At 40.3% G+C, this 27910-nt stretch overlaps 1 protein-coding gene across 2 annotated transcripts; it reads right to left on the bottom strand.

Annotated features, from left to right (window-relative positions):
• Positions 1-1222: 1222 nt before the first annotated feature.
• Positions 1223-22876, bottom strand: oscp1a (organic solute carrier partner 1a). Of its 2 annotated transcripts, XM_061983177.2 has the most exons (11): positions 22678-22876; positions 22580-22615; positions 14984-15138; positions 9972-10139; positions 9822-9902; positions 8336-8439; positions 4978-5106; positions 2140-2188; positions 1930-2075; positions 1770-1827; positions 1223-1697 (listed from the first exon to the last, which is right to left on the bottom strand). In XM_061983177.2, the coding sequence occupies exons 1-11, from the start codon at positions 22787-22789 to the stop codon at positions 1575-1577; spliced, it is 1161 nt and encodes a 386-aa protein (XP_061839161.1). In that variant the 5' UTR covers positions 22790-22876; the 3' UTR covers positions 1223-1574. The 2 variants fall into 2 exon arrangements, with proteins under 2 accessions (XP_061839161.1, XP_072771632.1); XM_072915531.1 differs by lacking the exon at positions 22580-22615.
• Between the last annotated feature and the right edge of the window lie 5034 nt (positions 22877-27910).

Genomic DNA, 27910 nt, shown 5'->3' with positions numbered 1-27910 from the left:
TAATTTTTCGTAAGGATCCCCCCTTACGACATTTAAAAAACAATTTTTTTCCGTAAAACCTTTTTTTTCTTCCATTTTTAGGTTGTGTCGGGACTCCTGATGACGTTTTGAGACATTTTATACAACTACAGCACCAGAAATGTGCTGCTGAAGCAAGTCCGTTTTTTTTAATTTTTCGTAAGGGTCCCCCCTTACGACATTTTAGCAAAAAAAATGTTCCGTAAAACCTTTTTTTTCTTCCATTTTTAGGTTGTCGGGACTCCTGATGACGTTTTGAGACATTTTATACAACTACAGCACCAGAAATGTGCTGCTGAAGCTAGTCCGTTTTTTTTAATTTTTCGTAAGGATCCCCCCTTACGACATTTAAAAAACAATTTTTTTCCGTAAAACCTTTTTTTTCTTCCATTTTTAGGTTGTCGGGACTCCTGATGACGTTTTGAGACATTTTATACAACTACAGCACCAGAAATGTGCTGCTGAAGCAAGTCCGTTTTTTTGAATTTTTCGTAAGGGTCCCCCCTTACGACATTTTAGCAAAAAAATGTTTTCGTAAAACCTTTTTTTTCTTCCATTTTTAGGTTGTGTCGGGACTCCTGATGACGTTTTGAGACATTTTATACAACTACAGCACCAGAAATGCAAGTCCGTTTTTTTGAATTTTTCGTAAGGGTCCCCCCTTACGACATTTTAGCAAAAAAAATGTTCCGTAAAACCTTTTTTTTCTTCCATTTTTAGGTTGTCGGGACTCCTGATGACGTTTTGAGACATTTTATACAACTACAGCACCAGAAATGTGCTGCTGAAGCTAGTCCGTTTTTTTTAATTTTTCGTAAGGATCCCCCCTTACGACATTTAAAAAACAATTTTTTTCCGTAAAACCTTTTTTTTCTTCCATTTTTAGGTTGTCGGGACTCCTGATGACGTTTTGAGACATTTTATACAACTACAGCACCAGAAATGTGCTGCTGAAGCAAGTCCGTTTTTTTGAATTTTTCGTAAGGGTCCCCCCTTACGACATTTTAGCAAAAAATTTTTTTCGTAAAACCTTTTTTTTCTTCCATTTTTAGGTTGTGTCGGGACTCCTGATGACGTTTTGAGACATTTTATACAACTACAGCACCAGAAATGCAAGTCCGTTTTTTTGAATTTTTCGTAAGGGTCCCCCCTTACGACAATTTTAGCAAAAAATTTTTTCCGTAAAACCTTTTTTTTCTTCCATTTTCAGGTTGTGTCGGGACTCCTGATGACGTTTTGAGACATTTTATACAACTACAGCACCAAGATTGCGAAAAAGGAGCTGATTGACTTCAGCGTCTGACTGCAATGGCGGACTCGCGCAAAGCACTTTGGGTAAATCTCTACAGTATATTGATAATCCGCTAATGACAAAAATGCACTTATGGGGCAAATTCTAAATGTTCGTTTACTGAAAGTATGAAGGAAGACAATAATATAGACTTTTCGGGACTTATACAGATCCCAAATACAGGACAGCATGTACCAGGAGGTAGGAAACGTTGGTTTTGCATAATAGGGCCCCATTAAGCTGAAGCAGAAACTAAACACAAGGGTCAGAGTTCGTCCATCATGGCGAGCAAGTTGTCTCCTTTGCTGCTGTTCACGTTTTCATTGGTAGCCTCTTGTTCTGCAAAAAGTCTGGCTATTTGAGACAGCTGAGTTGCAGAATATTCATCCTAAAAAAAAAAAAGGAAATGAAAAAAATATGACAAATCTCCAAATAGGTGCGTAACAAATATTGAGTTTACCGGCAATGCTTGGATACTTATCACTCCGGATGAGTCCTCAGCTCCACCCGCAGCTCCTCTATGTATCAAACACATCGCATGAGGATTTAAAGTTGATTTGATTTGATTTGATTTAACATAACACAAATCAGATCAGTCAGATGCAGAAATAAACACTGACGTCTCATCCTCTTGGCTCGCGCCAAACAGGTTGATCTGAAAACCACTTTCGCCAGCGGACACATTCTCAATCTCAACGTTGCCCATCAGACGGGCCAGCAGATTGAGCTCCTCTTTTGCCAGCAAGTTTGGAGTTAAGTTGTCTGTCTGAAGGAGGAGAAAGAATGATGTGACGTGGCGTCAATACCCTGTTATGTTGGATAATAATTACTTTCACTGAGGGAGACTTGGATGGTTCCTCTGCCAGGTTCACAGTGTACCTTTTGAAGGGTAGCAAATAAACACAGCAAAGTAGGAGGATTAGCCATATAATATGCATTACAAGCCCAGCAGGCACAATACATTGATACAACATTGATTATACATACATGTAGGATTGTCTCCGGTACCAAAATGTATTTCGATACTTTTCCATACTTTTCCATACTTTTTTAGATAAAGGGCACCACAAAAAATGGCATTATTGGTTTTATTTCAACAAAAAATCTTAGGGTACATTAAACATGTTTCTTATTGCAATTTTGTTCTTAAATAAAATAGTGAACCTACAAGACAACTTGTCTTTTAGTAGTAAGTAAACAAACAAAGGCTCCTAATTAGTCTGCTGACATATGCAGTAACATATTGTGTCATTTATACACCTATTTTGTCAAAATTATAAAGGATAAATTGTAACAATGGATTATTAATCCACTTATTCATTTACTGTTAATATATGCTTATTTTCTGTTTTAACATGTTCTATCTACACTTCGGTTAAAATGTAGTAATCACTTATTCTTCTGTTGTTTGGATACTTTACATTAGTTTTGGATGATACCACAACTATAGGTATCGATCCGATACCAAGTAGTTACAGGATCATACATTGGTCATAATTAAAGTTCTCATGTGTCCAGGGACGTATTTCCTGAGTTTATAAACATAATATGATTTTTTTTTTTTAAACGGAAAGATTTTGTGATGCTAAAAAATATCGATGTAATCATAGTATCGACGAGATACGCTCCTGTACTTGGTATCATTACAGTAGATGTCAGGTGTAGATCCACCCATGGCATTTGTTTACATTGTGACGGCGGTGAGCTATTGTATCCTCCTACGGTGTGTAGTGAAGCATGTTTAGCTATTCCTCGTCCTGCAGGGATGATACTTGTAAACTTTATTTGTCGCCATGGAGGCGAGGATTAGTGATTTAGAAGTAGCTAAAACACTGACGATTGCGGACGGACAATTTTTTGCTAAAATGTCGTAAGGGGGGACCCTTACGAAAAATTCAAAAAAACGGACTAGCTTCAGCAGCACATTTCTGGTGCTGTAGTTGTATAAAATGTCTCAAAACGTCATCAGGAGTTCCGACACAACCTGAAAATGGAAGAAAAAAAAGGTTTTACAGAAAAAATGTTTTGCTAAAATGTCATAAGGTGGGACCCTTACGAAAAATTAAAAAAAACGGACTAGCTTCAGCAGCACATTTCTGGTGCTGTAGTTGTATAAAATGTCTCAAAACGTCATCAGGAGTCCCGACACAACCTGAAAATGGAAGAAAAAAAAGGTTTTACGGAAAAACATTTTTTCTAAAATGTCGTAAGGGGGGACCCTTACGAAAAATTCAAAAAAACGGACTAGCTTCAGCAGCACATTTCTGGTGCTGTAGTTGTATAAAATGTCTCAAAACGTCATCAGGAGTCCCGACACAACCTGAAAATGGAAGAAAAAAAAAGGTTTTACGGAAAAAAATTTTTGCTAAAATGTCATAAGGAGGGACCCTTATGAAAAATTAAAAAAAACGGACTTGCTTCAGCAGCACATTTCTGGTGCTGTAGTTGTATAAAATGTCTCAAAACGTCATCAGGAGTCCCGACACAACCGGAAAATGGAAGAAAAAAAAAGTTTTACGGGAAAAAATGTTTACGAAAAATAAAAAAAAACGGACTTGCTTCAGCAGCACATTTCTGGTGCTGTAGTTGTATAAAATGTCTCAAAACATCATCAGGAGTCCCGACACAACCTGAAAATGGAAGAAAAAAAAGGTTTTACGGAAATTTTTTTTTGCTAAAATGTCATTTTACGGGAAAAAATGTTTACGAAAAATTCAAAAAAACGGACTTGCTTCAGCAGCACATTTCTGGTGCTATAGTTGTATAAAATGTCTCAAAACGTCATCAGGAGTCCCGACACAACCGGAAAATGGAAGAAAAAAAAGTTTTTTCGGAAATTTTTTTTTACGAAAAATTAAAAAAAAACGGACTTGCTTCAGCAGCACATTTCTGGTGCTGTAGTTGTATAAAATGTCTCAAAATGTCATCAGGAGTCCCGACACAACCTGAAAATGGAAGAAAAAAAAGGTTTTACAGAAAAAATGTTTTGCTAAAATGTCGTAAGGGGGGACCCTTACGAACAATTCAAAAAAACGGACGAAAATTAGCCACTAGCTAGATAGCCATGTCTTAAAGCACCTCTTCCTGAGGGTGTTTCAGTGTTATAACTTCACCTTTATCGTTAGTGTTTAGGCCAAATTGCGTCCATTCTCCCTTTTCTGTCTACACAGTGTCTGCTTGTAGGTACTTTGTGATTGTGCGCTGCCGAACATGCTCCTCTGCTCGTAAACCCAGCAATGTCATGACGTGGTGACGACGACGCGCCGTCATGCCCGTTAAAACAAACATATGGCGAGCCGGTACTTTTCAAACAGAGTATAGTACCGTTTTTGATTCATTAGTACCGCGATACTATACAAGTACCGGTATACCGTACATCCCTAATACATGTTTTTTTTAACTGACTTCTAAGCAACGTTGCGAAATAGTTGTATTTGTAAACTCAGACAATGTAGATGTCTAACGTTGGATCCATGTTTTTGGTTGGGAAATGACCAAAATTCAATGGTCAACTCATCGTCAGAACCCAACATTGATTTAACGTCGTCAAAAAGCATGTTGTTCAAAAGTTGCTCGACTTCAGGACCTAATTCAACAAGTTCTCAACGTTGTTTTAATGTCTTGTGCCTGCTGGGAGTCAAGGTAAATGATGACGTGAAATATAGTACATGTTCATGCCCAGTCTGAGGACTCGGTCTCCATGCAGGCCGAACGATCCTTCTTTATTGGCGACGCTGTAACTTCCTCCTGAAGGGAAGTGGCTCTGTCGCACTTTTCGTCCCTTAGTGTCAAATATTCTGCAGAAACAGGAAAGAGACGACGGTTGAATGGAAATCTAAAACCATTTGATTAGTTGTCAAAAATTAGGAGTGTCCCGACTTTTTCCATTTCCAATACTGATATTCTGGAGCCGTGATTGTTGGCCCATATCGATATGAATCTGATATAGCATACTTGCCAACCCTCCCGGATTTTCCGGGAGACTCCCGAAATTCAGCGCCTCTCCCGAAAACCTCCCGGGACAAATTTTCTCCCGAAAATCTCCCGAAATTCAGGCGGAGCTGGAGGCCACGCCCCCTCCAGGTTTATTGTTAGGCAGTTTCATTAACGTCCTCCCAGCACGGCAACAACACACAACAACAGCAGTCACGTTTTCGTCTACCGTAAAGCAGTTTGTCTGCCGTAAACAGCAATGTTGTGACACTCTTAAACAGGACAATACTGCCATCTACTGTGCATGCATATGTGACATTAACATCTAGGGCTTTTAGAGAGTGCAGTGCACAACTGCGCACACAACAAGGAGACGAAGCAGAATGCATCATCAGAGAGGGTGTTCAGCATGGTTAGAAAAATAGTGACAGAGAATAGAACAAGGATGGACAATTCAACCCTTAACTTAACTCAACAATGAGTAGATGAGTGTTATGTGTGTGTATATGTGTAAATAAATGAACACTGAAATTCAAGTATTTCTTTTATATATATATATATATATATATATATATATATACATATATATATATATATAATAAAAAAATAAAAAAAATAAATAAAAATATATATATAGCTAGAATTCACTGAAAGTCAAGTAGTCAAGTATTTCATATATATATATATATATATATATATATATATATATATATATATATATGTGTTTGTGTATATGTATATATATATATATATATATATATATATATATATATATATATATATATATATATATATGAAATACTTGACTTGGGGAATTCTAGCTGTAAATATACTCCTCCCCTCTTAACCACGCCCCCCACCTCCCGAAATCAGAGGTCTCAAGGTTGGCAAGTATGTGATATAGTCAAATACAAAAATTGCAAAAAGAGAAGTATTGCACACTTTTCTTTAGTAAATCTGTACAACAAATATGGGCATCAACAATATGATTTGCCTGAGTAACTGGACAGAGCAAAAATAAATAAAAACAATTTTTGGAATGTGAACAGCCACTAAAAAGATTGGATTTGACAAAAAAAATCAGAATTGGACATCCGACCCTGCAGTCTAAACCTAGAACCTATATGGTGGTTTTTCATATCTATAGAGCTCTAATAATGATTACAAATATATATATACAGTACAGGCCAAAAGTTTGTACACACCTTCTCATTCAATGTGTTTTCTTTATTTTAATGACTATTTTACATTGTAGATTGTCACATCAAAACTATGAATGAACACATGTAACAAAAAAAAGGTGAAATAACTGAAAACATGTTTTATAGTCTAGTTTCTTCAAAATAGCCACCCGTTGCTCTGATTACTGCTTTGCACACTCATGGCATTCTCTCCATGAGCTTCAAGCACACCTGTGAAGTGAAAACCATTTCAGGTGACTACCTCTTGAAGCTCATGGAGAGAATGCCAAGAGTGTGCAAAAGCAGTAATCAGAGCAAGGGGTGGCTATTTGGAAGAAACTACAAAACCCAAAAGCAGTGAAGTTGGTACGTTGTGTAAATGGTCAATAAAAACAAAATACAATGATTTGCAAATCCTTTTCAACTTATATTCCATTGAATAGACTGCAAAGTATCAAAAATAACAAAGTTTTCTAATTTGAACATTAAGTATCTTGTCTTTGCAGTCTATTCGATTGAATATAAGTTGAAAAGGATTTGCAAATCAATGTATTTTATTTTTATTTACCATTTACACAACATGCCAACTTCACTGGTTTTGGGTTTTGTACCATACTTGCCAACCTTGAGACCTCCGATTTCGGGAGGTGGGGGTAGGGGGTTGGGGGTGGGGCTAAAAGGGGAGGAGTATATTTACAGCTAGAATTCACCAAGTCAAGTATTTCATATATATATATATATATATATATATATATATATATATATATATATATATATATGTATATATTAATTTTATTATACATATATATATATATATATATATATATATATATATATATATATATATATATATATATATATATATATATATATATATAAAATAAATACTTGAATTTCAGTGTTCATTTATTTACACATATACACACACATAACACTCATCTACTCATTGTTGAGTTAAGGATTGAATTGTCCATCCTTGTTCTATTCTCTGTCACTATTTTTCTAACCATGCTGAACACCCTCTCTGATGATGCATTGATGTGTGGCACGCACAAAAGTGCTTTCATCAAATGCACTAGATGGCAGTATTGTCCTGTTTAAGAGTGTCACAACATTGCTGTTTACGGCAGAGGAACTGCTTTACGGTATACAAAAACGTGACTGCTCTTGTTGTGTGTTGTTGCCGCGCTGGGAGGACGTTAATGAAACTGCCTAACAATAAACCCACATAAGAAACCAAGAACTCGCCCTCCATCATTCTACAGTTATAACGTGATTGGGCAGGTATGCTAGTTAGCGGACTCAGGTCCTCATGGACCTGAGTCCGCCTGAATTTTGGGAGATTTTCGGGAGAAAATTTGTCCCGGGAGGTTTTCGGGAGAGGCGCTGAATTTCGGGAGTCTCCCGGATAATCCGGGAGGGTTGGCAAGTATGTTTTGTACTTTCTTCAAAATAGCCACCCTTTGCTCTGATTACTGCTTTGCACACTCTTGGCATTCCCTCAATGATCTTCAAGAGGTAGTCACCTGAAATGGTTTTCACTTCACAGGTGCGCTTGAAGCTCATGGAGAGAATGCCATGAGCGTGCAAAGCAGTAATCAGAGCAAAGGGTGGCTATTTTGAAGAAACTAGAATACAAAACATGTTTTCGGTCCCATTTTTTGTTAAGTACATAACTCCACATGTGTTCATTCATAGTTTTGATGTGACAATCTGCAATGTAAATAGTCATGAAAATAAAGAAAACGCATTGAATGAGAAGGTGTGTCCAAACTTTTGGCCTTAACAGTTTTTTAGGCTCCAACTATAAAAATATTCGATGTATATCGAATATTTTTATAGTTAACTGTGATGTTCCTCACCCAAATTATTACTGGCAATTTCAATATTGGACTAAACGTCAGTCACTCGCCTGATGGTTCCAGGAAGGTCTACCCCCTGAGGCATTGGGCCTGATGCTGACAGTGCAAAACGACCGTTGGGATTCTGGATGAGATTTTTGAGGAACATGGCCACCTGAGTAGAGGAACACAGAGCAGTAATAATAAAACAGTTGTGGCATGACTGTTCATACTTGCCAACCCTCCCGGATTTCCCGGGAGACTCCCAAAATTCAGCGCCTCCCCCGAAAACCTCCCGGGACAAATTTTCTCCCGAAATTCAGGCGGAGCTGGAGGCCACGCCCCCTCCAGCTCCATGCGGACCTGAGTGACGTGTTGACAGCCTGTTCACACGTCCGCTTTCCCACCATATAAACAGCTAATGATGGAGGGCGAGTTCTTGGTTTCTTATGTGGGTTTATTGTTAGGCAGTTTCATTAACGTCCTCCCAGCGCGGTAACAACAACACACAACAACAGCAGTCAAGTTTTCGTCTACCGTAAAGCAGTTTGTCTGCCGTAAACAGCAATGTTGTGACACTTTTAAACAGGACAATACTGCCATCTAGTGTACATGCATATATGACCCACCCATAATGTGTCACATTTTGGTGTTGATTTATTTATTTTATTTTGTGGTTTGAATTCGTTTTTGGAGCTGTCATTACAGATTTATCAGTATTCACATTGGTCAGTAGGGGGCAGTAGGGCGTTTCTTCCCAATTGAATGCTATCACCTGCAGACCGGAAGTGTCTTGTCATTCTGATGAGCGCGACCAGTCTGTGAACAATCTCCTCTATAACAGGTTAGTTTTGGTGAATCAACTCACTGAATAATATCCATGTGATCTTTATAAGTTTAAGTACACATTCTGATGGTGGAGCCTAACTCTAAAGTGTTTGTGAGTTGTAGTTTGTATTTGTGAATGAATCCAGTGCACAGCGGCAGTAATCAATACAAAAAGGCGACGTGAGTGCGCAATGTTTATATAGGAACTTCTGATCCTAATTCAGACTCCCAAATTAGAGCTACCGTTTTCTTATTGATTTTATAATGTATATTTGTATAATGTGTGGGTTCTGAAATAGTGACAGAGAATAGAAAAAGGATGGACAATTCAACCCTTAACTCAACAATGAGTAGATGAGTGTTATGTTTGTGTAAATGTGTAAATAAATGAACACTGAAATTCAAGTATTTATTTTATTTATATATATATATATATATATATATATATATATATATATATATATATATATATATTTTTTTTTTTTTTTTTTTTTTTAACCACGCCCCCAACCATGCCCCCCGCCCCACCCCCGACCATACCCCCCACCTCCGAAATCGGAGGTCTCAAGGTTGGCAAGTATGTGACTGTTGATAGCGGGGGATTACCATGAATTGATTAACATGGACTTAAAACAAGTTGAAAAACTTATTGGGGTGTTACCATTTAGTGGTCAATTGTACGGAATATGTACTGTAATGAAAATATCAATCAATCAATCAAAAACTCACTCGAACATGCGTGTCCTGCAAGAACGTGAGGAGCGTTTGTCGAAGAAGCTGGAATTCGCCCGCCGTCATAGCGGAGTAGACCTTCATAGAGAAGGAAAATAGGTCAAAAGTGAAGTCATTTGTGTTATTCTGAGCAGTGTTAAATCATACCTCAATAATCCTCCTGTGTGTCTCGTCCACATTGTTTACGACCGCAGGGGTGCCTTTTACAAACTCCCTGATGGCGTCGATGTGGTTGTATGTGATGAGCAGCAGGTCTTTAGGGCGTGGGCACAGGAAGACTTGATACTTGAAGGCCATGATCATCAGCTCGTACAGCTAATTGAGTATTTTTTTTTTAAAACATAAGATTGCATTTAACGGTGACTGAAATCACGGTGGTGAAATAAGATGCGCTACAATTTTGGGAATATACCTGATCAACACAAGGTCTGATGTGCACAATTGGCCGTGACGCATGTGCAATATTTAAAGTAGGGCTGATTTTTTTTTTTTGTAAAGCAGATTAAAACCTTTTAAGGCCCAAGCTGTTTGTTTACATGCTTTTTCTTATTGGACCCTGATTACAATAAAAACTAAGAATCATCTTTTGATATGATGTTCTTAGTCCACAAGTAACAAACGTGTACTTCATGCTGACCCGTCTCCGCTCGGGATGGTGTCCTGCTGGCCCCACTATGGACTGGACTCTTACTATTATGTTGGATCCACTATGGACTGGACTCTCACAATATTATGTCAGACCCACTCGACATCCATTGCATTCGGTATCCCCTAGAGGGGGGGGGGTTACCCACATATGCGGTCCTCTCCAAGGTTTCTCATAATCATTCACATCGACGTCCCACTGGGGTGAGTTTTTCCTTGCCCTTATGTGGGCTTTGTACCGAGGATGTCGTTGTGGCTTGTGCAGCCCTTTGAGACACTTGTGATTTAGGGCTATATAAATAAACATTGATTGATTGATTGATTGATAGTGACATGCTAATTCTTATTTTTACACTTTTTTTTTCTCTCCAAATTCCATTGTATGTTATACTCTTCTGACACCACCAGATGGCAGTATAAGTGTCCACATAAGTGGCCATAAGACCCCAATTCAGTAGTGTACACAATTTTGGAAATAAGAGCTAAAAGGTGCTAAGCCTTTTTAAAGTACCAATGATAGTCACACGAAATTAATGACCTCACCCTTGATCACCCCCTGGGAGGTGAGGGGAGCAGTGAGCAGCAGCGGTGGCCGCGGCCGGGAATAATTTTTGGTAATTTAACCCCCAATTCCAACCCTTGATGCTGAGTGCCAAGCAGGGAGGTATACGAGTCCCATTTTTATAGTCTTTGGTATGACTCGGCCGGGGTTTGAACTCACGACCTACCGATCTCAGGGCGGACACTAGAGATGCGCTGATAGGCAATTATTTCATCCGCAACCGCATCACAAAAGTCGTCAACCATCCGCCATCCACCCGAACTAACATTTAATCAAAACCGCACCCGCCCGCCATCCGCCACCCGCCCGTTGTTATATATCTAATATAGACGATGCAAGGCATTAGTGAGGTTATAAAGCTTTTGCCTGTTAAAGAAAGGAGACTGATCCAATGTAGCAGAGACATTCAATGCGTGCCACGCTGTCACGGCCCAGACGCACACCAGTGCGCAATCATCTGGGAGCCGCGCTGAGCGCACCTCCAAGCGCGCTCGCGCCACTCAAACTGCTGCAGGCAGCTGCGTTCTATCTTGTTTTAACATCCTGTGGCACTCTTCTGGGATCACGGCGGACGAAACTGCTCATGCTCAGGGTGTTTGTGGAGATTCGGGGTTTTGCGCAAATGTGATGCACCATGTTAGATGTCCCGGTTTTGTGACTGTCGTAGACATAAACAGCGTCGCAGCTCTTGCAAATCACGTAGCCAGCATTACTATCATCCTGATTTACAACCTCATAAAAACAAGTCCACGCTGAACTTTTCTGGCCTTTTTTCCCCCTGGTCTTTAGTATTCCCTTTTTTAGTTTGTCGCGTACCACGTTTGCTGCCGGCGTTGCCATCTCTTTTTTTCTTCTTCTTCTGTTGTGGCATGCTGCAGGTGCGTGCTCATTTTTCATATGTGGGTAACAACATTTAACTATGTATATATATTTCCGAATTGGTTTAACTGCCACCCGCCTGAATCTATTTAAAATCTAATTTTTTTTTATTTCAACCGCCCGACCCGACCTGCGGATAAAATCTATATTTTTTTTATTTCAACCGCCCGACCCGCGGATAATCCGTGGACTCCGCGGTTGTGTCCGCAAACCGCGCATCTCTAGCGGACACTCTAACCACTAGGCCACTGAGTAGGTGGCCTAGTTGTTTACAAGTAAATTCAAGAATCACTTCCTGTTTATCATTTTAATGTGTGGGAATTTGGTACCGAACCGAAGGCTTTGTACCGAAAAATCCAAATACATTAATTGTTAGACGCCTAGTAGGTGGAGGGGTCGGAATATTCTCTAAAAATGGCTCCAAAGTCGCTAAGTTGGCAACACTGATCTTATTCTCTGGCGGACCAGGTGCTTACAAGCTAATTGTCAAGACTATGGCTTGGTTTGTTCTCCCAAGGTGCAAGTGAATTGGACCAGATGTGGCGTGAAGGTAAATACATGATTTATTTAAACACTATAACTACAAAAAAAAGGATCAAACAAAAGGCGCGCACAGGGGCGGAGGTACAAAACTAGACTATAAACACAGAACTTGCACATTGGCAGAAAGTAGTGATGGGTCCGGCAACACCGATGCATCGGCGCATGCGTCGAGCTCATAGAGCGAAACCCTGTGTCGGTGCGCGTACCGCTTTTAGAAAGTCACGTGACCGATCATGAGCTGTTTTGGTCACGTGACCGATACGCGAACTGTGTCGCACTGACGCCTCCTCTGTGCCCTGTGAGCGGGTCTTTTCTACAGCCGGAGAAATAATAACTAAGAGAAATCGTCTAAAATGTAATACGTCGGAAAAACTTCTTTTTTTTTTTAATAAAAATGTGTAAAAAAATTAAATTAAAAAAATTCCCAGTCCACAATCATCCACAACACGTTCTCTTAGATTTCCATGTTATGATACATGTTCACATTATTTATTGACTGTATCTAAAAAAGATAAAAATATATTTTTATTTAAATGAAGATATGAAATAATCCTAAATGAAATACAATGACTTGGTTTATATTATTGTATATACTAGGGCAGGGGTCACCAACGCGGTGCACGCGGTCACCAGGTAGCCCGTAAGGACCAGATCAGTCGCCCGCTGGCCTGTTCTAAAAATAGCTCAAAGAGCAGCACTTACCAGTGAGATGCCTCTATTTTTTAAATTTTATTTATTTACTAGCAAGCTGGTCTCGCTTTGCTCGACATTTTTAATTCTAAAAGAGACAAAACTCAAATAGAATTTGAAATTCAAGAAAATATTTTAAAGACTTGGTCTTCACTTGGAATAAGCGGTAGAAAATGGATGGATGGATGGGTCTTCACTTGTTTAAATAAATTCATTTATTTTTTACTTTGCTTCTTATTACTTTTAGAAATACAATTTTAGAGAAAAAATACAACCTTAAAAATGATTTTAGGATTTTTAAACAAATATACCTTTTTACCTTTTAAATTTCTTCCTCTTATTTCCTGACAATTTAAATCAATGTTCAAGTAATTTTTTTTTTTTTTTTATTGTAAAGAATAATAAATATTTTAGCTTCTGGTTTTTCGACAAAGAATATTTGTGAAATATTTCTTCAAACTTACTATGATTAAAATTCCAAAAAATTATTCTGGCAAATCTAGAAAATCTGTAGAATCAAATTTAAATCTTATTTCAAAGTATTTTGAAATTCTTTTAAAATTTTTGTTCTGGAAAATCTAGAAGAAATACTGATTTGTCTTTGTTAGAAATATAGCTTGGTCCAATTAGTTAAATATTCTAACAAAGTGCAGATTGGATTTTAACCAATTTAAAACATGTCATCAAAATTCTAAAATGTATCTTAATCAGGAAAAATTACTAATGATGTTCCATAAATTCTTTTTTTAATTTTTTCAAAAAGATTCAAATTAGCTAGTTTTTCTCTTCTTTTTGTCGGTTGAATTTTGAATTTTAAAGAGTCGAAATTGAAGATAAACTATGTTTCAAAATTGTATTTTTATTTTTTTCGTGTTTTCTCCTCTTTTAAACCGTTCAATTAAGTGTTTTTTTCATCATTTATTCTCTACAAAAAACCTTCCGTAAAAGGAAAAAAAAATGTATGACGAAATGACAGACAGAAATACCCATTTTTTATATATATATAAATTTATTTATTTAGCTATTCTTGTTTGAATCACACTTACGTGTAACTTACAAATGACAATATATTTATTTATTTAAGTGTGTATCAAACTGGTAGCCCTTCGCATTAATCAGTACCCAAGAAGTAGTTTTTGGTTTCAAAAAGGTTGGTGACCCCTGTACTAGGTCATAAAATCAGTGTCAGTTGAGTCGGTCCATAGATTGCCTGTAGGGATTTTTAATGTCCAGCAGATGTCAGTATTTAGTGACACAGTATCGACACAGTATCAATACAGTTTTGCAATGTGTCGAAATGCTTCATGACACCTCATCAACCCATCACTAGCAGAAACTATGAACAATTAAACAAAACTTGCAAACTATGGCATGAATAAAGAAAACTTACTTGGATGAAAAAACGGCATGAAAAAGCGCAGCAAGGGTCATAAGGGTGTGTGGAGAGTATAAATGCGGGGATGTCACCAGAAAGACAAACTGAAAAACAATGAACTTAAATACTACAGACATGATTAACGAAAACAGGTGCGTGTCTCAAAACGTGAAACAGGTGCGTGACGTGACAGGTGAAAACTAATGGGTTGCTATGGTGACAAACAAGAGTGCACAATGAGTCAAAACGTGGAACAGGTGAAACTAATGGGTAATCATGGAAACAAGACAAGGGAGTGAAAAGCCAGAAACTAAAAAGTCCAATAACTAAACAAAACATGACTAAGACAAAACATGATTACACAGACATGACACTAATAAGATGTGATTTCTTTGTTCCCAGCCATAAATAATTGAATGTGAGGGAAACACTGATGTTTATTATTATTATTATTATGCTTGATACCTTCTCCATACTGACGGGGTTGAGCCTCATGATGGAGACGTGCGCCAAACGGGTTAGGACGACCTTCATGGTCCTGTGAGAGTACATCTGCTGGGGCTTCAGAAGCTCGTCCATGAAGGCTTTGCTAAACATGGTCCCCACGATGTCGTTCATCACTGTCAATATAGGCGCCGTGTCATTACAGCTTATTATGTGCGTAAGAATTATGCAAATGTTTCCTTGAGAGCAGGGGTGTCAAACCCGTTTCCATTGAGGGCCACGTTGCAGGTGTTTGTTCTATAAATTAACATTCATTTCTAATCGCCTCATGATATTGTGACACAATTGCCTATGCCATACTTGCCAACACTCCCGAATTTTCCGGGAGACTCCCGAAATTCAGCGCCTCTCCCGAAAACCTCCCGGGACAAATATTCTCCCGAAAATCTCCCGATTTTTAGCCGGAGCTGGAAGCCACGCCCCCTCCAGTTCCATGCAACCTGAGTGAGGGCAGCCTTTTTTCATGACGGGAGGACAACAGGGTGACAAGAACTAAATCATCCAGACTAGAGTTAAATTGTATTATTATGTTTATCTTACCTAAAAATAAATATATTTATTAATTAAAAAAAAAAAAAAACTAAATAAATTTTTACTATATTTTGCTAAAAACATCAAAATTAATTGTATTTTTATTTGTATTTTTTCGTGACTCCTTATTACATCCATCCATAGAATTACACATTAAAATAAACATATTTGAAATAATTGATTTTAAATTATCATAATTCATTTAAAATGACCATATTTAATTATTCAAATAATTGCTTGTTTATCAACAACTATAGCATTTTATTCATTACATTTTGAAACTATCAGAACCCAAGTTATGTTATATTCCTTAATATTTATTTATGCAAGTTTGAAGTATCAATTATCTAAACAGTTTGTTTGCATATTTTCAGGATATATATATATATATATATATATATATATATATATATATATATATATATGAAATACTTGACTTGGTGAATTCTAGCTGTCAATATACTCCTCCCCTCTTAACCACGCCCCCAACCACGCCCCGCCCCACCCCCGACCACGCCCCCACCTCCCGAAATCGGAGGTCTCAAGGTTGGCAAGTATGGCTTATGCATTTCATTAATATATAGTTTTGTGTACAAATTGATGGGTAACTTGTTTTGAAATCATAAGTCTTTAAATTATCCAGCAGAACCAAAAATCAAAAACAGTTTTGAGGCATTTCAAAATAAAACAAAGCATAGTGTGACCTTTGAGCAAATACACCAGTCTGTCCTAATTTACAATACACAAATTAATAAATACATATTCAATTAACAAATATATACAGTACAGGCCAAAAGTTTGGACACCTTCTCATTTTAATGCGTTTTCTTTATTTTCATGACTATTTACATTGTAGATTGTCACTGAAGGCATCAAAACTATGAATGAACACATGTGGAGTTATGTACTTAACAAAAAAGGTGAAATAACTGAAAAGATATATAGATATATGCATACTAGTTCTAGCTATTAGGCTGTTCTAGTATTTATTTTCTCCTCTGGATTGGCAGACCGGGATGGTGGTTCCTCTCTTTAAGAAGGGGAACTGGAGGGTGTGTTCCAACTATCGTGGGATCACACTCCTCAGCCTTCCCGGTAAGGTCTATTCAGGTGTACTGGAGAGGAGGCTACGCCGGATAGTCGAACCTCGGATTCAGGAGGAACAGTGTGGTTTTCGTCCTGGTCGTGGAACTGTGGACCAGCTCTATACTCTCGGCAGGGTCCTTGAGGGTGCATGGGAGTTTGCCCAACCAGTCTACATGTGCTTTGTGGACTTGGAGAAGGCATTCGACCGTGTACCCCGGGAAGTCCTGTGGGGAGTGCTCAGAGCGTATGGGGTATCGGACTGTCTTATTGTGGCAGTTCGCTCCCTGTATGATCAGTGTCAGAGCTTGGTCCGCATTGCCGGCAGTAAGTCGGACACGTTTCCAGTGAGGGTTGGACTCCGCCAAGGCTGCCCTTTGTCACCGATTCTGTTCATAACTTTTATGGACAGAATTTCTAGGCGCAGTCAAGGCGTTGAGGGGATCTGGTTTGGTGGCTGCAGGATTAGGTCACTGCTATTTGCAGATGATGTGGTCCTGATGGCTTCCTCCGGCCAAGATCTTCAGCTCTCACTGGATCGGTTCGCAGCCGAGTGTGAAGCGACTGGGATGGGAATCAGCACCTCCAAGTCCGAGTCCATGGTTCTCTCCCGGAAAAGGGTGGAGTGCCATCTCCGGGTTGGGGAGGAGACCCTGCCCCAAGTGGAGGAGTTCAAGTACCTCGGAGTCTTGTTCACGAGTGAGGGAAGAGTGGATCGTGAGATCGACAGGCGGATCGGTGCGGCGTCTTCAGTAATGCGGACGCTGTATCGATCCGTTGTGGTGAAGAAGGAGCTGAGCCGGAAGGCAAAGCTCTCGATTTACCGGTCGATCTACGTTCCCATCCTCACCTATGGTCATGAGCTTTGGGTCATGACCGAAAGGACAAGATCACGGGTACAACTTGCCGAAATGAGTTTCCTCCGCCGAGTGGCGGGGCTCTCCCTTAGAGATAGGGTGAGAAGCTCTGTCATTCGAAGGGAGCTCAAAGTAAAGCCGCTGCTCCTCCACATGGAGAGGAGCCAGATGAGGTGGTTCGCGCATCTGGTCAGGATGCCACCCGAACGCCTCCCTAGGAAGGTGTTTCGGGCACGTCCGACCGGTAGGAGGCCACGGGGAAGACCCAGGACACGCTGGGAAGACTATCTCTCCCGGCTGGCCTGGGAACGCCTCGGGATCCCCCGGGAGGAGCTGGACGAGGTGGCTGGGGAGAGGGAAGTCTGGGCTTCCCTGCTTAGGCTGCTGCCCCCGCGACCCGTCCTCGGATAAGCGGAAGAAGATGGATGGATGGATGGATAGTCTTTATTTTTTTTATTATCTTTTTCTTATTTTTTTTTTCAATACAGTGTAGCACTTTGAGGTTGTTTGCTCAATGTAAAGTGCTTTTTACAAATAAAATCTATTATTATTATCAAAACATGTTTTATATTCTTGTTTCTTCAAAATAGCCACCCTTTTGTTCTGATTTCTGCTTTGCACACTCTTGGCATTCTCTCGGTGAGCTTCAAGCACACCTGTGAAGTGAAAACCATTTCAGGTGACTACCTCTTGAAGGTCATGGAGAGAATGCCAAGAGTGTGCGAAAAAGTAATCGGAGCAAAGGGTGGCTATTTTGATGAAACTAGAACCTGTTTTCAGTTATTTCCCCTTTTTTGGTTAAGTACATAACTCCACATGTGTTCATTCATAGTTTTGATGTGACAATCTACAATGTAAATAGTCATGAAAATAAAGAAAACGCATTGAATGAAGTGTGTCCAAACTTTTGGCCTGTACTGTATATATTCATACACATACAGTACATACACAATATTTTACATCTTATACCATATACATATATATCTTGACGGCGTGGCTTGGTTGGTAGAGCTGCCATGCCAGCAACTTGAGGGTTCCTAGTTCGATCCGCAGTATCAGGCCTGTTTGGTTGTGTTTGGGTTTTTTTCTGTTTGTGTTTATTTCCTGTCAGCGCTCTTATTTTGGTTCCATTTCCTGCATGTCTCCCTGAGCGCTCGTTTCCCTCACCTGTCGGGTGTTGGGGCGGTATAGCTCGGTTGGTAGAGTGGCCGTGCCATCAACTTGAGGGTTGCAGGTTCGATCCCCGCTTCCGCCATCCTAGTCACTGCCGTTGTGTCCTTGGGCAAGACACTTTACCCACCTGCTCCCAGTGCCACCCACACTGGTTTAAATGTAACTTAGATATTGGGTTTCACTATGTAAAGCGCTTTGAGTCACTAGAGAAAAGCGCTATATAAATATAATTCACTTCACTTCACTTCACTGTCCATGATTGGCACACCTGGTTGCAATTGCCAATCAGGCTACTATTTATGCCTGCCTTGCCCTCCAGTCAGGGCTCGATTGTATCCTGTAGCCTGTCTCCTTTCTCCTGTTATCCTGGTGGCTCTTTCCTGTTTCCTATTGCCTGTTTCCTAAACCTAACCCCTAACCCCTAAACCCTAACCCCTAACCCCTAACCCTAAAGTCCTGTTTTCCTGCGCTACGCCTGCCATCTCTGCATCTTGGGGTTCAAGACCGACAATAGTCCCTGACACTCAGCTTCCGCAACCCGAGTCACGTCCGTGGTGCACATATTTAAGTATGTCGTTTTATTTTAACAAAATAAACGTTTGGAATATACATTATATTGCCAAAAGTATTTGGCCACCTGCCTTTACTCACATATAAACTTGAAGTGCCATCCCGTGGAATTGTCCAAAATGTTTTGGTATCCTGGAGCATTCAAAGTTCCTTTCACTGGAACTAAGGGGCCAAGCCCAACTCCTGAAAAACAACCCCACACCATAATTCCTCCTCCACCAAATTTCACACTCGGCACAATGCAGTCCGAAATGTAGCGTTCTCCTGGCAACCTCCGAACCCGGACTGGTCCATCAGATTGCCAGATGGAAAAGCGTGATTCATCACTCCAGAGAAGGCGTCTCCACTGCTCTAGAGTCCAGTGGCGACGTGCTTTACACCACTGCATCCCACGCTTTGCATTGGACTTGTTGATGTATGGCTTAGATTCAGCTGCTCTGCCATGGAAACCCATTCCATGAAGCTCTCTGCGTACTGTACGTGGGCTAATTGGGAGGTCACATGAAGTTTGGAGCTCTGTAGCAACTGACTGTGCAGAAAGTCTCTTTGCACTATGCTGAACCCTCTCTGTCAGTTTACGTGGGCCTACCACTTGGCGGCTGAGTTGCTGTTGTTCCCAAACTCTTCACTTTTCTTATAATAAAGTTGACTTTGGAATATTTGGGAGCGAGGAAATTTCACGACTGGATTTATTGCACAGGTGGCATGTTATGACCGTTCCACGCTGGAAATCCCTGAGCGGCCCATTCTTTCATAAATGTTTGTAGAAACAAGTCTCCATGCCTAAGTGCTTGATTTTATACGCCAAGTGATTAGGACACCTGATTCTCATCATTTGGATGGGTGGACAAATACTTTTGGCAATATAGTGTATATGAATAATGTTTGTTGCGTGATCAGATAACATTACAATTTAAAAGGCATGCAATGTTTCTGTCAAAATCAAAAGAACAAATACATTTTTGCAAGATAGATGAAATGCTCTATTACAGGGGTCGGCAACCCGCGGCTCCGGAGCCGCATGCGGCTCTTTGATCACTCTGATGCGGCTCAGCAGCTTACTTGCTGAACCCCTCAATTTTCCCGTGAGACTTCCGGATTTCAGTGCCTCTCGCAGAAAACTAATATTAATATTAATATTAATATTCACCGATTTTCACCCTTATGGCTATAATAAGGGCGTGCCATGATGGTACAATATTTGGCGCCCTCTACATTCTGTATTAACAGCGTGCCAGCCCAACACTTGTTATACAATATACATCTTCTGCTTGCACACGTACGTGACAGCAAGGCATACTTGGTCAACAGCCACACAGGTTACACTGACGGTGATCATATAAAACAACTTTAACACTCTTACTAATAATGCGCCACACTTTGAACCAAAACCAAACAAGAATGACAAACACCCAGAATCCCATGCAGCCCTGACTCTTCCGGGCTACATTATACACCCATTATACACCCATGCTACCACAGGACCCCCCTGTCAAAAGCTTCTTCTAGCTTATTTGGGGGACCCTTTCACGTACCAACATCTTTAAATGATGATATTTTACTACTATTGTATTTGTTATATGGTATTGTGAATAAACTTGAAACTAACTAAACTAACTAACTAACCACCAAACCCCACCCCCACCCCAACCCTGCTCCCTCACACATGCGTAAGTTGAGGTGGGCGGGGTTTGGTGTGGGGGGGGGTGTATAATGTATCCCGGAAGAGTTAGGGCTGCATGGGATTCTGGGTATTTGTCCTGTTGTGTTTATGTTGTGTTACGGTGCAGATGTTTGTCATTCTTGTTTGGTGTGGGTTCACAGTGTGGCGCATTATTAGTAAGAGTGTTAAAGTTTTTTTTTTTATACCGCCACCGTCAGTGTGACCTGTGTGGTTGTTGACCAAGTATGCCTTGCTGTCACCTACGTGAGCAAGCGGAAGCCCCATACAACGTGTGGCTGATCAGGCACTCTGGCTGTTGTGGGTGCTATATGTTGTACCATCACGGCACGCATGACGCTGACAAGCGCCATTCATTTAAAACCCGTGTGCCGCACCAGCTTTCAAATTCCACATAAAGGTGTGGGCAGCGTGTCTGAGACCCCTGGTTCATACATAGCACAAAGCAAAAAAAAAAATTGTATGCAGTGTAGAGATGCGCGGTTTGCGGGCACAACCGCGGAGTCCGCGGATTATCCGCGGATCGGGCGGATGAAATTTTAAAAAATTAGATTTTATCCACGGGTCGGGTCGGGCGGTTGAAAAAAAAAATAAAAAAGATTTTAAATAGATTCAGGCGGGTGGCAGTTAAACCAATTCGGAAATATATATACATAGTTAAATGTTGTTACCCACATACGAAAAACGAGCAGGCACCTGCAGCATATGCCACAACAGAAGAAAAAAAAAAGAAAAGAGATGGACACTTTTACGGAGCGGAGAAGGGACGCCTCGCCGGGGTCCGCGGGACCGAGGCCCCTTCCCCCGAGAGGGCCCCACCGGGAGCCGTAGCTGAGGCGATCCGCGAGAAGGGCCCGACGCACGTCCAGGGTCACCACCGCGCCCACCGCACCGACACCCCGCCTCGTCCGCCTTCGCCGCGGCCGGCGTCCGCCCGCGCAGCTTACCTGCCCGCCACCCCCGTTGCCAGGGGCGCGTAACAGGGGTCACTCCGCGCGCAGTGCGCTCACGAAAGGGGTGGGGCTCACCCTGGTTGATATAGACAGCGGTGGCCATGGAAGTCGGAACCCGCTAAGGAGTGTGTAACAACCCACCTGCCGAATCAACTAGCCCTGAAAATGGATGGCGCTGGAGCGTCGGGACCATACCCGGCCGTCGCCGGCAGCGAGACGCGCTTGGAGGTGCGCTCAGCGCGGCTCCCATATGATTGCGCTGGTGTGCGAATGTCTGTGCTGCATTGGATCAGTCTCCTTTCTTTAACAGGCAAAAGCTTTATAACCTCACTGATGCCTTGCATCGTCTATATTAGATATATAACAACGGGCGGGTGCGGGCGGATGCGGTTCTGATTAAATGTTAGGGCGGGTGGATGGCGGATGGTTGACGACTTTCTGATGCGGTTGCGGATGAAATAATTGCCTATCCGCGCATCTCTAATGCAGTGTTATTTCATTTAAAATTTCAAAAAATATTTGCGGCTCCCATTGTTTTCTATAATTTGTGAAACTGGTCAAAATGGCTCTTTGACTGGTAAAGGTTGCCGACCCCTGCTCTATTAGCACACATTATTTTCAGTAATAAAACGGTCCGGCCTCGAGTTTGACACCTGTGCTTTAAAGGAATACATTGTGCCTTTCTCTCATTAATAACAGATATTTGTACCTCTGTGTCTGTCTTGTTCAGACCACAATCCTGTGGCTTTTTCAAAGAAAACAAAGATTAGTAAGATGCTGGGACACGCACAGAAAATATCAAGCTACCTTTCTCTGAGTTGTCCCCGGAAGGGTTTTGTGCTTCCAGTCGTTGGTCCAGTATGTAAAGCATCTCGCCCCCCAGACTCACCAAAACTATGGGAAGAGTTCTCATCGACATCTCGCACACAATTAATCCTCAATTTGAACAAACGACAGGAATTTAGAGTCGTTCTCCGTGGTCCGCCGCAGCTCTGCCCATGCATGCTTGGAGGATGCATCTGCAGGGAAGACTAAGATGCAACAGGTGGTCAGGCAGAGGATCAGCCACGCTCAAGCTCATTGGCCAGCATGCAAATGACGAGGTAGCCTAGTTAGAGCCCACTGCCACACCACTATGGCCCAATAACACTTCATGACGTGTAACATTATGTTTTGTCAATAAAATATAGGTTGGCAAGGTCTATCGCTCAGGTGTGGGACTTAAGTTCTGGGGGCTATGTCACTTAATGTGGTCCCCTACATCAGTGGTTCTCAACCTTTTTTCAGTGATGTACCCCCTGTGAACATTTTTTTAATTCAAGTACCCCCTAATCAGAGCAAAGCATTTTTGGTTGACAAAAAGAGATAAAGAAGTAAAATACTATGTCATCAGTTTCCGATTTATTAAATTGTATAACAGTGCAAAATATTGCTCATTTGTAGTGGTCTTTCTTGAACTATTTGGAAAAAAAGATGTAAAAGTAACTAAAAACTTGTTGAAAAATAAACAAGTGATTCAATTATAAATACAGATTTCTACACATAGAAGCAGGCCCGGCCCTAACCAATCTGGCGCCCTAGGCAAGATTTTAGGTGGCGCCCCCCCCCCCCCCCCCCCCTTGTGTATATACTCACAAGAACCCGAATAGCTTTGTCTTTGACCTTTTTTTTTACTTACAACTATACCTAATATATAAAGGGGTGGAAAAGTGACTATTACCCGCAGCGCAAACATTAGCTAACCAGAAGGCAATAATGTAAACAAAAAACACCTGCTTAAAAGATCTAATACAAATGTCCCTGAGGAATGTAAGGTGGGAGTACTGTAATTACCTAACGTTACATTATTATTTTCCATAACAATTTAGCCCCCTCCACAATATTAACCCGACGTTAAAACAGAACTAGCTATTTATTGATTAGCAATTGCCGAATCATGTAACATTAGCTTAATGCTAAAAAGCCAGGTTACTATCACATTCTGTAACAGACAAATAATTTCATGTAGGCTAACGTTACCTACCTGCTACCTCTGTCTTTTCTCGTTTCTCCTCCTCTTCTTTTCTCTTTTTTCTTCCCTGGGCACCTGACAGTTTTGGCCGTTTTGACATCTTGTGTTGATTTTTTGATGTGGTGACGTCCAAAAAGAGTCATGATACGGGAAGGGAGGGGGCGCACCGTGCGGGGGGAGGAGGGGGGCGTAATGTTGTAACAAATAATATTTCTATTAAATAGGCTTTACTTTGCATTTTAATTAACGTGAGATTATTTTTTTTGTATTTAGAAATAATAGTAACAACTTTTTTTTTTTTTTTTTTTCTCCAACATTTGTGGCACTGGCATGGCGCCCCCTGATGGACGGCGCCCTTAGCATTTGCCTATACGGCCTATGCCACGGGCCGGCCCTGCATAGAAGTAATCATCAACTTAAAGTGCCCTCTTTGGAGATTGTAATAGAGATTCATGAACTTAATTCTAAACATTTCTTCACAAAAAAAGAAATCTTTCACATCAATATTTAATGGAACATGTCCACAAAAAAATCTAGCTGTCAACACTGAATATTGCATTGTTGCATTTCTTTTCACAGTTCTTTTTGACAGACATTTTAGTGAGAAACCTGAGCTTGTGCTTCACAGAGGATCTTTTAGTTGATTGACAGTTGGTGCCGTGTGGCACCGCCAGCAGAGGTGGGTAGAGTAGCCAGAAATTGTACTCAAGTAAGAGTACTGTTACTTTAGAGATTTATTACTCAAGTAAAAGTAAGGAGTAGTCACCCAAATATTTACTTGAGTAAAAGTAAAAAGTATGTTGTGAAAAAACTACTCAAGTACTGAGTAACTGATGAGTAACATACACACACATATCATATATATATATATATATATATATATATATATATATATATATATATATATATATATATATATATATATATATATATATATATATATATATATATATATATACACACACACACACATTTATATATATATATATATATATATATATATATATATATATATATATATACAGTATATAATTTATATTTATTTTGCCGTTTTTGTTTACATGTTAAAGGTGTTTTAATGAATATACATGCATGTTTAACATATAGATTCCTTTCTTTCATGAAGACAAGAATATAAGTTGGTGTATTACCTGATTCTGATGACTTGCATTGATTGGAATCAGACAGTAGTGATGATAACGTCCACGTTTTCAAATGGAGGAGAAAAAAAGTTCCTCCTTTCTGTCTAATACCACATGAAAGTGGTTGGTTTTTGGCATCTTATTTGTCCAGCTTCCATATTCGTTTTTATACACTTTACAAGAAATACATTGGCGGCAAACTCCGTAGCTTGCTAGCTTGTTTGCGCTGGCTTTCAGAGACTCTTGTTTTGAAAGCGCAGGCGCGATGGAGCGGCACTTTTATTGTGAAGACAGGAACTGTGCAGTCAGTCTTTAGGCTTTTGACGGGATGTACGGTTGAAATAAAAGGGTCTTTTTTTCCTTCACACTTTTGATTGATTGATTGGAACTTTTATTAGTAGATTGCACAGTACAGTACATATTCCGTACAATTGACCACTAAATGGTAACACCCCAATACGTTTTTCAACTTGTTTAAGTCAGGTCATGTGACCGCCTGGCTCTGTTTGATTGGTCCAACGTCACCAGTGACTGCATCTGATTGGTGGAACGAAGTGAAACGTCACCAGTAAGGCAGGCACTTTGAAGGTCTGTCTGACAGACCAAAACAAACAAAGCGTGCATTAACAGATCGATAAAAAATAGTAGCGAGTAGCGAGCTGAATGTAGATAAAAGTAGCGGAGTAAAAGTAGCGTTTCTTCTCTATAAATATACTCAAGTAAAAGTAAAAGTATGTTGCAATAAAACTACTCTTAGAAGTACAATTTATCCCAAAAGTTACTCAAGTAGATGTAACGGAGTAAATGTAGCGCGTTACTACCCACCTCTGACCGCCAGGTAGGGTCAAACCATCACGGCATGGGGGGAAACTCAGGCTTTATGGTAATGAATGGAATAGCCTACTTGATTTGATGTTCAGTTTATGAACTTACATTCATATTTTGTTGAAGTATTAGTCAATAAATATATTTATAAAGGATTTTTGAATTGTTGCTATTTTTAGAATATTTAAAAAAAAATCTCACGTACCCCTTGGCATACCTTCAAGTACCCCCATTTGAGAACCACTGCCCTACATTATTCAATGTGGCCTGCACATCATTTTATGTGGTCCGCCAGATCCTTAAAGTGGCCCGTAGGTCATTTTAGGTGGTCTGCCGCCTCGTTTTATATGAGCTGCCACCAGTGTTGGGACTAACGCGTTACAAAGTAACGCGTTACTGTAACGCCGTTACTATCGGCGGTAACTAGTAATCTAACGCGTTATTTTTTATATTCAGTAACTCCGTTACCGTTACTACATGATGCGTTACTGCGTTATTTTGCGTTATTTTTTATGTAGTATCGGCTAGAAACTGAGAAGATCTGAGTGTTGCAGCGCTGCTGAAGAGGCGACAAAAAAGAGGCGCGCCGCGCGCTGTCTGTGTGTACGTGTGTGTGTGTGTGTGTGTGTGTGTGAGTGTGTGTGGGAGGGGGCGTGTCTGTGTCTACTATCAAGACGTCATGGCGAACCCCGAAGCCGAGTTTCTTAAAATGGAGATATTTTCAGTACGTTTCTTTTATCGACCACAAAGAAAAGAACATTTTAGTTGAATGTAAGTTTCAAATATGCTGAAACAGCTACAAAAACAACATGCTTCGACGAAGCTAGTAAAGAGACACACACTTCACCTCCACCTCCAACAGCGGCTGGATTTTAATGAGGCACTGCACACTGAAGCAGGGCCGGCCCGTGGCATAGGCCGTATAGGCAAATGCTAAGGGCGCCGTCCATCAGGGGGCGCCACGCCAGTGCCACAAATGTTGGAGAAAAAAAAAAAAAAAAAAAGTTGGTACTATTATTTCTAAATACAAAAAATAATCCCACGTTAATTAAAATGCAAAGTAAAGCCTAATTAATAGAAATATTATTTGTTACAACCCCCCCTCCCCGCCGCCCCCGCACGGTGCGCCCCCTCCCTTCCCGTATCATGACTCTTTTTGGACATCACCACATCAAAAAATCAACACAAGATGTCAAAACGGCCAAAACTGTCAGGTGCCCAGGGAAGAAAAAAGAGAAAAGAAGAGGAGGAGAAACGAGAAAAGACAGAGGTAGCAGGTAGGTAACGTTAGCCTACATGAAATTATTTGTCTGTTACAGAATGTGATAGTAACCTGGCTTTTTAGCATTAAGCTAATGTTACATGATTCGGCAATTGCTAATCAATAAATAGCTAGTTCTGTTTTAACGTCGGGTTAATATTGTGGAGGGGGCTAAATTGTTATGGAAAATAATAATGTAACGTTAGGTAATTACAGTACTCCCACCTTACATTCCTCAGGGACATTTGTATTAGATCTTTTAAGCAGGTGTTTTTTGTTTACATTGTTATTGCCTTCTGGTTAGCTAATGTTTGCCCTGCAGGTAATAGTCACTTGTCCACCCCTTTACTTACAACTATACCTAATATAGTATATTAGGTATAGTTGTAAGTAAAAAAAAAAAGGTCAAAGACAAAGCTATTCGGTTTCTTGTGAGTATATACACTTCACTGCCGATGTGGGGGGGGCGCCACCTAAAATCTTGCCTAGGGCGCCAGATTAGTTAGGGCCGGGCCTGCACTGAAGGTACACACACTCTGTCAATTCTCTTATATACTCTTTCATTTTAGACTTTTAGAGTGTTTGATTATCACATCACTCTAATTGTTTAGACTATAAAGTTCACAAACCTAAAGAGGGATACTAGTGGGCCAGGCTAATATTTCCTTTTCTCTAAACTAAGTGGGGAAATGTGTAGAGTGTTCTGGGCTTCAGACATGATTTTATTTCAGAATTCCTTGAGATAAAAAAAACGCCTGGTTAGGCTTTATGTATGTAGTGTGTGCCTTTCTTGTTTTACAG

Source organism: Nerophis lumbriciformis, linkage group LG21 (assembly GCF_033978685.3).
Source record: "Nerophis lumbriciformis linkage group LG21, RoL_Nlum_v2.1, whole genome shotgun sequence".
Taxonomy (NCBI): domain Eukaryota; kingdom Metazoa; phylum Chordata; class Actinopteri; order Syngnathiformes; family Syngnathidae; genus Nerophis; species Nerophis lumbriciformis.
This window is presented reverse-complemented; position numbering and strand designations above follow the sequence as displayed.

Coding starts and splice junctions, on each gene's coding strand:
- oscp1a (XM_061983177.2), bottom strand. CDS start 22,789: ATGTCGATGAGAACTCTTCCCATAGTTTTGGTGAGTCTGGGGGGCGAG. Junction 2,076..2,139: donor CCAAGTCTCCCTCAGTGAAA/GTAATTATTATC, acceptor CTCCTCCTTCAG/ACAGACAACTTAACTCCAAA. Junction 1,828..1,929: donor GCGAGCCAAGAGGATGAGAC/GTCAGTGTTTAT, acceptor TTTGATACATAG/AGGAGCTGCGGGTGGAGCTG.